Source organism: Guillardia theta, assembly GCF_000315625.1.
Source record: "Guillardia theta CCMP2712 unplaced genomic scaffold GUITHscaffold_48, whole genome shotgun sequence".
NCBI classification, from domain to species: domain Eukaryota; class Cryptophyceae; order Pyrenomonadales; family Geminigeraceae; genus Guillardia; species Guillardia theta.
The window spans coordinates 37,229-45,873 of NW_005434626.1; the positions used below are offsets into that span (position 1 = coordinate 37,229).

The following is an 8,645-nucleotide window of genomic DNA, read 5'->3' on the forward strand; positions in this document are numbered from 1 at the left end:
CATCGTCGTGGGACTCGTCGTGTAACAGATACCTTGGCCCTTGGGGCTGTCCTTCACAGGAGGACGAGGAGGGGGAGGAGGAGGGAGGGTATGGGGAGGGAGGGTGAGTTGGCTCCGAGTCATGAAAGATGCTCTCTCGAGGAAGAAAGAGCCTTGTGGGGGGTTTGAAACGTCAGCACAGCAGGGCGGAGGACGCGTCGACGTCAGCACCTTGGAGGAAGGAATCTCTCAGCCCAGCAAACTTCTCCTGTTGGTCTGACTTCCACCGGGTCCGAGATCGCTGCCGCAGCGTGAGCGAGTGACAGCGATGATGATGATGATGATGACGATGACGATGATGATGACGATGACGATGACGATGACGATGACGATGACGATGACGATGACGATGATGATGATGATGATGATGATGATGATGATGATGATGATGATGATGATGATGATGATGATGATGAAACCGTGATGATCAACTGAGCATCGAAAGCAAGACTTCACAAAGCCACCATCATTCCTGTCTCAATCTCCATCACCATTGCCACTAGCCTCATCTGCATCATGATTGGTGTCGCAACCATCATCGTCATCAACGTCAGCTTGATCATTTCCTCCTCCTCCTCCTCCTCCTCCTCCTCCTCCTCCTCCTCCTCCTCCTTCTCAAGACAGTCGTCATCAACATCACCTCGTCCACAAGGGAATACAGCGCTGAAACCAAAGTCTCCACCATCTTCACGATCAAGATCAGTTCCAGGACACAAGATCAGGAGTGAATTACCTGATTGCACCACAAGATCGCTTGATGATCAATCGGCATCCAAACTCCTGATCATCCTCATCACCGACATCGCCCTCCATATCCCGCTCCTCCTCGCACCTGCAACAGCCGTGGACGAGACAGAGAGGCAGTGGGTAGGAGGACAAATGCGCGAAAGGTCGCAGCGCTCCGTGCCCACGAGCAAGTCCCGCAGCCCTCCCCCTACTGAGACGGATGCGATCTCATTCAAACTGCTGCAGTGCCTTGAGATACGAACGAGGGGGGTATTGAAGGAACCCCACCGCTGGGAGCGCTTGCTAGGGGTGCTCGAGCTCAAGGAGCTCCAGCCGGCCGCATCCCCGTGGGAGGGGGAAGGGAAGAAATGCTGCCGCCATAGCTCCGCACCTGTGTCGATCAGCCTGCATAGTGTGAGCAGATGCTGGGAAGAGGAGGAGGAGGGGATGGGATTGGAAGGAGGAGAGGGCAGGCAGAGGAGGAGGGAAGTAGGGGTACCTCTGGAGGAGAGGATCAGTCACGACAGGTAGCCCCGTTTGAGGAGATGCAAGGGACAAGACCGCAGCTACATCGACCTCCTCCTGCAGGCACATACATCACAGCGTGCTTGCTGTGGGTGGGAGGGACGGGGAGCCAACGCGGGAAGAAGAGGGAAGTTGAGGGCCCAGGGGAGGCCAGGGGGTCACCTCGCAGAAGGAACCGGCAACGATCCTTGCTATGTGGCCACCCATCGAGTGAGCAACGAGCACGATGCCTCCTGGCTCCATTCCTCTCTCCTTGTAACTGTGGCACCTCGATTCACACGCAAGCACCTTGAGGGGGAGACTACCTCTCCAGTATGTAGGGGATGCAGCGGCACACGAACTTAGTCTGCCATGATCCTCGTCACTCAACGTACTCCTGGATCGTCTTCCAGCACCTGAGAGAGGAGCAGGTCTCCTGACAGAGCAGACAGCTCGTCCTCGAAGTCGACAGCCCAGAAATCTGTAGGTGTCAATCTGACATCAGCCATCCTTTACCCCACCCCATCTCCCTACGTTACCTAAGTGTCCGCGAGACGAGTTTCGAACGTGCTCCCTCGCCGCCTCAGAAGCCATGGACCGCACCTTGATGTCGCCGATGCCATGGCAAGTGTCAGCCGCATGTCGTCAGCATGAGAGCTCATCGTGCTGTTACCTGCTTCCCGCTTCCCGCGTTCCCTGGAATGAAGAGAACCGGAATCCCGCGCTTCTGCAGAGTCCGTCAAGGCCACGGGCAGTTGCAGCGATGGGATAGTACATGGAAGGGCTGGGATCCTTCGCGATAGAGCAACAGGGAGTAGCTCAACTTGGTCTCCCAGCTCGCATGTGGGACGGGGATCGTGTAGTAGTTGGGCATCATGTAGGTCATCCTGTCAAGGAATCTCAGCCGACAGGGGGAGAGAGGGAGGAGGAAGTACCTGCACATGTTCTCAGGCGCATGTCTGATGGACTGCATCAAGCTATGAGCCACTAATACGATCGCCGCCGCCGCCGCCCCCATCGTCCCCATCGCCATCCCGCCGCTGGAAGTCCCCGACAATGTCCCGGTGAGTACTAGCCGCGCCGGGTGGCGCCGGGGTCCCCGGCCCAGTGCCGGGCGCCGCGGGCCGCGCCGCGGGCCCGATCCGAGCGGATCGAATCACCGTGACCGTGACTCAGTGAGTCCGGGCCCCGGCCCGGACTCCGGAATCAGACGGTACGGTCAGCCTGAGTGACGGGGGCCGGGACTCGACGATGGGGGCGGCTTCTACGCGGGATGGCGAACTCGGAAGGGGACGACATTCCATGCATTTTCTGATGCTCGCTTTTGATCATTTTCGAGCGGGGTACCTCAGCCCAGGATTTTTGAATGGTCGGCGCACTGAACTTCCGAAAATTTGTACCAGAAACTTCGATAATGGTTGAAAGTATGTTTGAATCGGGGACCGTGTCGAGCAGTTTTAGGTTTACAAGTATTCTTGCTTCCTCCAAACAACAAGGTTTCAAACATTAAAACTATTTTTGACCTTACACGCTTTTACACGCCTGGGGGGTGCATATACAACCAAATCGCCTGCCCTACCCTTCCCCCATTACCGTGCACTGTCCGCACCCGCCGGCGCAGGCGGCGTTTGTTTGAATCCCAGATGGCTCTCAGCCAATGGCTCTTTCATCGTATTCAAGCTCCAGGTTGGATCATGTGTGAATGTTTGTACTTTTTGCGGCATACTGCAAGACGACGTTTCAAACAGCTCGAGCTTGTTTTTCAAAGGAAGCTGTAGGAATCAGCATCGCCATGGATTCCAGAGCCTAGGGCTGTTTTCGCCGTCAATCCTTTTGATGCTCCGAGCATTGCAAGATGGAGACTTGCTCGTTTTTGGTGATCAAGCATCCACAACCCTCTTTCGTATGATTGAGCTTCGAGCACATCTCTGACTGTAGAGTTGTTTGGTGTCAAGATTGTTTCTCGTAAAGGATCTCTCTGATTAGGCAATTGATTGTTGTTTTAGTTGGCATTCTACAAGACCCTTACTTCCCGTCGGAGGCAGGGAGCCGCGGCGTCAGAGTCAGCCGATGATGCCAGGAACTCGGAAATTTGAGAATATGCCTCCGAGGCTTCACTGAGTCACGCGAAGTCACAGCCTGTGATGCCAAGTAGTCGGTATCGATAGTGATGATACTTGTGACTCACCGTCCGATACGGTCGGATGCGGCCGCGAACGGCGCTCGGAGGCTTGAAGGCCTTTGAATATCAGGATCATCGGACTGGATGCAGAGAACTCAGTCAACAGAGGTGATGAAGAGATTGGTACAGATCACAGTCATGATGGCAAGTTGATGACCGTATCGGACTGAAGGCAGGCTTGCCAACGGCTGTTGAGTACGGTACGGTACTTCACTGAGACCGGGGCCGCCCGGGCCGGTCGCCCGCCGCCTCAGTCCGGACGCCGCCGACCCGGGCCGGTGACGGACCGGCGGCCGTCACGGCGGACTCGGACCCGGACAGTCCGACTGATACGGTACGGTAGCCGCCGGACCGGCACGAGTCCGAACCCCCGGCGGGCCCGGGGCCTCGGCCCGCATCGGGCCACGGCGACGCTGAGTCACCTACTAGGCTAGGGCCGGCCCGTCGGAGGCCGGGAGCCGCGGCGTCAGAGTCAGCCGCCGGGCCACGGCGGCTCGGCCCGGCCGCCGCCGGCTCAGCCGCCCCGCGGGGGCCCGGCGCTGCCAGGTCCGGGTCCGACACTGAGCCAGGCCCGGGCCCAGTGGTGACCGTACGGGCCGGGCGGCGACGGCCGCGCGCCCGGCCGGCCCGGGGCCCGGCCCGCCGCTTACGCACTGCAGCGCGGCCGCCGGCCTTTGGCTCTTGAACGTAACGGTATGTAACCGTGTTCTTTTTTTCACGAAGAGACAACTGGAACCGCCGCAATGGTGAGTGTTGTTCACGATGAATGCAGACGGATCTCAGTATCTATGCACGTCTAGTCGCGAAGAGGAGGATTCAGTGCTTGTAGTATGTCCTAAAGCTCTGTTTCTGTCGTTTCATATATGAATCTATGGTGGGATGTATGGAAATTGTGTGCAGTTGAGCAAATTATGTACTGAGCTGGTTTTCTTGACTAATGGTTTTTGGAATGGATTCTTCATAATGGACAGCTTTCTTTGACAATAGAAGGCATTAAAAATGCCACATTGACCAGATTCCGATGATTGCGATTGATTTGAAAAGGAATGTGGATACAATATGATGCAAGGCCGTGATAGAATCTTTTGTTCAAATCGTGTGAAGCCATGCATATGATGTAGTAACAATTGATGGTTTTCGTGGAATATCATCTCTTCTTCAATATCATGATTTATGTACATATCTCTCCCGTTTGATCCGTTCTGATTTCTTTCCTCGGTCTAAATGAATTTTCTTGTGTCAACATATACCATGCCAACTCGTCCTTCCAACACTGATATAATTTTGTTCCAGACTCAGTCTTATGGTTCCATCGAGGAAGGCAAGCCCGAATTTGAGAGGAAGAACTTCAACAAGGTGACGAAGACATCGCAGTGCCTTGTTCTGTTTGCTCATTTTTTTGGAAGGTGATCTACGGAGCCATCGCCGCTGTTGCTGCAGTGTGCGTGGTCGCTGCCATCGTCGCCTTCGGAGGACAGCACCCCAAGAGGAGCTCCCTCCTTGCGGTCAGACTTCCCAACGGCCGTATCGTGAGGGCCGTCCCTGTCCAGCAGCTCCGCATCCAGAAGCTCTTCGGACCGGGTGATCTCCCCATCCCCATTGAGGACGACGGTCTCCCCGGCGGTGATGCCAAGGTTGTTCCTGGCAGCAACGTCCACCTCTTCGAGCACTTTGCTCCTCCCCAGCCATACGGCATGGACAACCGCCGTGATCCCCCCTACGACACCTCCTTCGGTGGCATGGGATTCGGTTCCGACTACTAAATGCTCCATTGCTGGGTTATCTCGGTGCTAGTGATGGGTCCTTTTTCACATGAGTCTACAGCACGCCGTTGAAATATTTGAAACATTAAATTAGATCTCACCGAAGGATCTGTTTCATACATACGCACGAAGGACGAAGGTGACTGTATCACCGACCAAGAAACTCTACAAGTGTGCTGGAGATGCGATGGATGATGTTCATATTGTTAGGAACCTTGACGCATCAACAGTTCTTCCATCCTAAATCATACTAGATTGCACTGTACTTCAATTAGCTCCTCCTCTTTTATCACATGGCAAAATTGCTCCTCAGGACTTGTAGTAACTAGGCTGAAACTTGGCCACATGCGGGCTATCAGCATGAATGATCCATACAATTGTTGCAAAACTGTGCTTGAAAATATCTTGCTACCAAGGGCGAGTAATGCTCAACACAATCAAAGGGACATTCAGAGTGTTGGCTACAACAGGTTGCAGCTCTACAAGCAGATTTGGACAGGGTTGGCTCAATGAGCTATACACGCGAGTGAAAGAGCTTCATGAGGTCACGTGTTTAAGATTAGAATGGCTTGGAAACATTGCAGGAGTTGTACGAGGCACCCGTGCAGGCATCTGCAAGGAACAGACATCCTCAGGTCAGACGGGAAAACTTGAAGAGAGAATAGGAATATAGGAATAAACAGATCGATCACCCAAGAGCTTTCAAATGGAGGACGTGAGAGGTTGGAGCAAGACACTCACCGCTACGAGCAGGGTCATACAGGGAGCCAGTGTCTTGGCTTCCCGCATAGAGCATCGAAGTGCGAACGGTCCTGCTGAACATTTTACGGCGACTCTTCACTTCTGTTCACTTCTGGTCGCCGTGACTTGTTTCCAAGGATGATGGCTGACCATTGCCGACCAGCCCGGAGCTCTGGAGCTCCGGGCCGGGAAATCCGGGGGACTGTTCGCACTGAAGGGTCGTTGATCTTGGTTCCAAGACCAACTGGTCCCTAAAATATTTTAAAATTAAACATGCAGATTTCAAATTGTGGGAGAAGCTTGAAAAAAGAAATGTAAAGCTGATCTGGGTTTGGAAATAACTCGAAATGATTCTATTTAAGGTTGAAATTTAGATAAGTATCAACAAATAAGTGCAAAGAATTGAAAACTGGGAGGCCCAATTTTTACGGTATATGAGAAACTTAAAAGGTTATAAGATACTACTATTTAAACAAGATTTGTATCAGTTCCTCGCCTCAACCGCTCTCTAAAATTCAATCAATAATACATGTTTCCACTTGCATATAGAGTACTTCTGTATTTAAATTGGGACAAATAAATCATATATAAATATATTTATGTTTAAAACTAGATATAGGACTCCTGTAGTGAGCTGGAACATGGCAGGAGGGGTTCGCCTTCGTGGCTGCGGGTATGCCGGCCTTGAAATCCTCCTCCTCCTCCTCCTCCTCACGTCACATGGGCTTCTCTACCTCCGGTTCTACTGTCTTTGTTCCCCTCGCTCCCTGTCATATCCTATTCTCCTCCTCCTCCTCCCTCGCCTCTTCTATCTTCCTTCAGTTCTCGTTTCGGTTTGTGTCTAGTTCCCGTTCACGTCCTGGTGTAGTTGTTATTGTCGTCCTGCTCCTTCTTGCATGCCCGAATCGTTATCAGTATCCTCAGACGCTGGGCTGAATTACCATGATTGTTCTCCTTGAACCCTTCGGCGACCGTCACTGTCAAATTTGAGACCCCGTGATCTAGAGCTTGCATGCCATCCCTCAAACTCTTGCGATGTTTCCCTATCTCCTTCTTCATGTTGTCTTCATTTCGCTGCAATGTTTGCTCGATTCTTCTCATGATTTTCTCGAAACTAAGTATGCGAGAAACCTGGCGTAAAGCAAGTTCCCCTCATGCAATTTGTTTGCCTGTGCTAGCAACAAATCTACTCGATGCAAGCTATCTGTTCTTTGTATTCTATGAGTTCTTTCATTCTCTTTTGACTTGATTTGTTCTTGCAGTGGATCAAAACAGTCTTGAACCTGAAGATTGCTGAAAATCCGGATTAGTTGGCATCTACACTAGCCATGGCTGAAATGAGCTTTGCCCCGCGCATGCGCGCGGCTCGAGGCCCTCCAACCAAGCAAGAGATGAACGAACAGGGACTGTTGGGGGTGCTGGGGTTGAACGACACCTTCAAGTTCATGCAGGGGTGTGTTGCCTCGAGGCCGATCGCAAGCGATTCCGACGCGCTTCTGGTTGTCGACTTCCCTGAGAGGCCAGCGAAGATGTTGGCGGTGGCTCTCCCTGACTACGGCAATCCTGCACTGCTCAAGACGCAGCTCTGCGACCTCCCTCGACTGCCGATGGGAAAGTTGAAGCCGACCGAGGTTGTCGTGGAGGTCTTCGCGTCCAGTGTAAACCCTACGGACTGCAAACAGAGGAAAGGCACTCTGTCGACCATCTGCCCCTTGTCTCTTCCCTGCATCCTCGGGATAGACTTCAGCGGCAGGATCGTGAGGAACGGGGAGGACTCGCCCTTCAACGTTGGAGACGAGGTGTTCGGTCGCCAGACTCTGGATCGCATGAGGGAGCTGAATGGAACATACGCGGAGTATTGCATTGTAGATTGTTCGGATATTGCTCTCAAGCCTACCAACCTCTCGCACGATCAGGCTGCTGCCGTCCCTCATGCCTGTCTCGCTGCCTACTCGTCCCTTGCTCACGTTGGGAACCTGTTGGAGAAGAAAAGGCAGAGCGACAAGGCTGTGCTTGTCCTTGGGGGCAGCGGAGGCGTCGGGAGCTTTGCTGTTCAGCTTGCAAAGAGACATTTCAACTGCTACACTGTTGCCAGCTGCTCGAAGAGGAACATGGACTTCGTCAAGTCGTTGGGAGCGGACGAGGCCTGGGACTATACTGACGCGTTCTTCCTCAAGAGCGCCGGCCTCACCAAGTTCGATGTGATCCTCGACACGGTGGGAGGTGATGACTACTGGAGCGCGTTCCGAGGCTCCTTGTCGCACAATGGCGTGTACGTGACGCTGGTTGGGAATGCGCGCCACCTGGCAGATGAGAAGAGTGTGGACTGGGGTAGCATGCTGGAAATACGAGCAGACTATCTTTTCCGTCAGATCTCCAACAAGCTCGGAGCTGCAGAGAACTACCACATCCTGACAGGATCTCAGATCCGGAGTAGCGACCTGAAGATAATTTCCTCGCTGCTGGAGGAGGGCACTCTGCGAGTGATTGTGGACAAGACCTTCAGCATATATGACATCATCAAGGCCCACGAGTACTCGGAGACCCATCACGCCGTGGGAAAGATCGTGTTGCAGATCAAGCAGAGTGGTGCCGACAAGGCAGGGGGGGAACAGGTGAGAGAGATAGTCTGCCATGTCTGCGATCTTGCGGCGGAGTCTTATCCGTGCCCCAGGTCAACGGAGTGGTGA

At 53.4% G+C, this 8,645-nt stretch overlaps 3 protein-coding genes across 3 annotated transcripts in view; 2 read left to right on the top strand and 1 right to left on the bottom strand.

The window, feature by feature from the left end:
• Window positions 1-2,302, bottom strand: part of GUITHDRAFT_140667 (hypothetical protein) — a gene marked incomplete at both ends in the record, with an annotated part of 6,132 nt that extends 3,830 nt beyond the window's left edge. Inside the window, 12 exons of the mRNA XM_005829997.1 lie at window positions 504-548; window positions 680-724; window positions 773-819; window positions 872-1,170; window positions 1,265-1,347; window positions 1,453-1,549; window positions 1,596-1,636; window positions 1,686-1,750; window positions 1,809-1,872; window positions 1,943-1,996; window positions 2,045-2,156; window positions 2,205-2,302. Of these exons, the coding sequence (XP_005830054.1) occupies window positions 504-548; window positions 680-724; window positions 773-819; window positions 872-1,170; window positions 1,265-1,347; window positions 1,453-1,549; window positions 1,596-1,636; window positions 1,686-1,750; window positions 1,809-1,872; window positions 1,943-1,996; window positions 2,045-2,156; window positions 2,205-2,302 (1,050 nt within the window). The remainder of the gene's footprint in view (window positions 1-503; window positions 549-679; window positions 725-772; window positions 820-871; window positions 1,171-1,264; window positions 1,348-1,452; window positions 1,550-1,595; window positions 1,637-1,685; window positions 1,751-1,808; window positions 1,873-1,942; window positions 1,997-2,044; window positions 2,157-2,204) is intronic.
• Window positions 2,303-4,175: 1,873 nt separating this feature from the next.
• Window positions 4,176-5,317, top strand: GUITHDRAFT_153345 (hypothetical protein). The gene is made up of 3 exons (XM_005829998.1): window positions 4,176-4,197; window positions 4,745-4,807; window positions 4,858-5,317. The coding sequence occupies exons 1-3, from the start codon at window positions 4,195-4,197 to the stop codon at window positions 5,212-5,214; spliced, it is 423 nt and encodes a 140-aa protein (XP_005830055.1). The 5' UTR covers window positions 4,176-4,194; the 3' UTR covers window positions 5,215-5,317.
• Window positions 5,318-7,484: 2,167 nt separating this feature from the next.
• Window positions 7,485-8,645, top strand: GUITHDRAFT_73333 (hypothetical protein; the record flags this gene model as incomplete). The annotated part of the gene is made up of 1 exon (XM_005829999.1): window positions 7,485-8,645. The coding sequence occupies one exon, from the start codon at window positions 7,485-7,487 to the stop codon at window positions 8,643-8,645; it is 1,161 nt and encodes a 386-aa protein (XP_005830056.1).

Coding starts and splice junctions, on each gene's coding strand:
- GUITHDRAFT_153345 (XM_005829998.1), top strand. Junction 4,808..4,857: donor AGAGGAAGAACTTCAACAAG/GTGACGAAGACA, acceptor TTTTTTTGGAAG/GTGATCTACGGAGCCATCGC.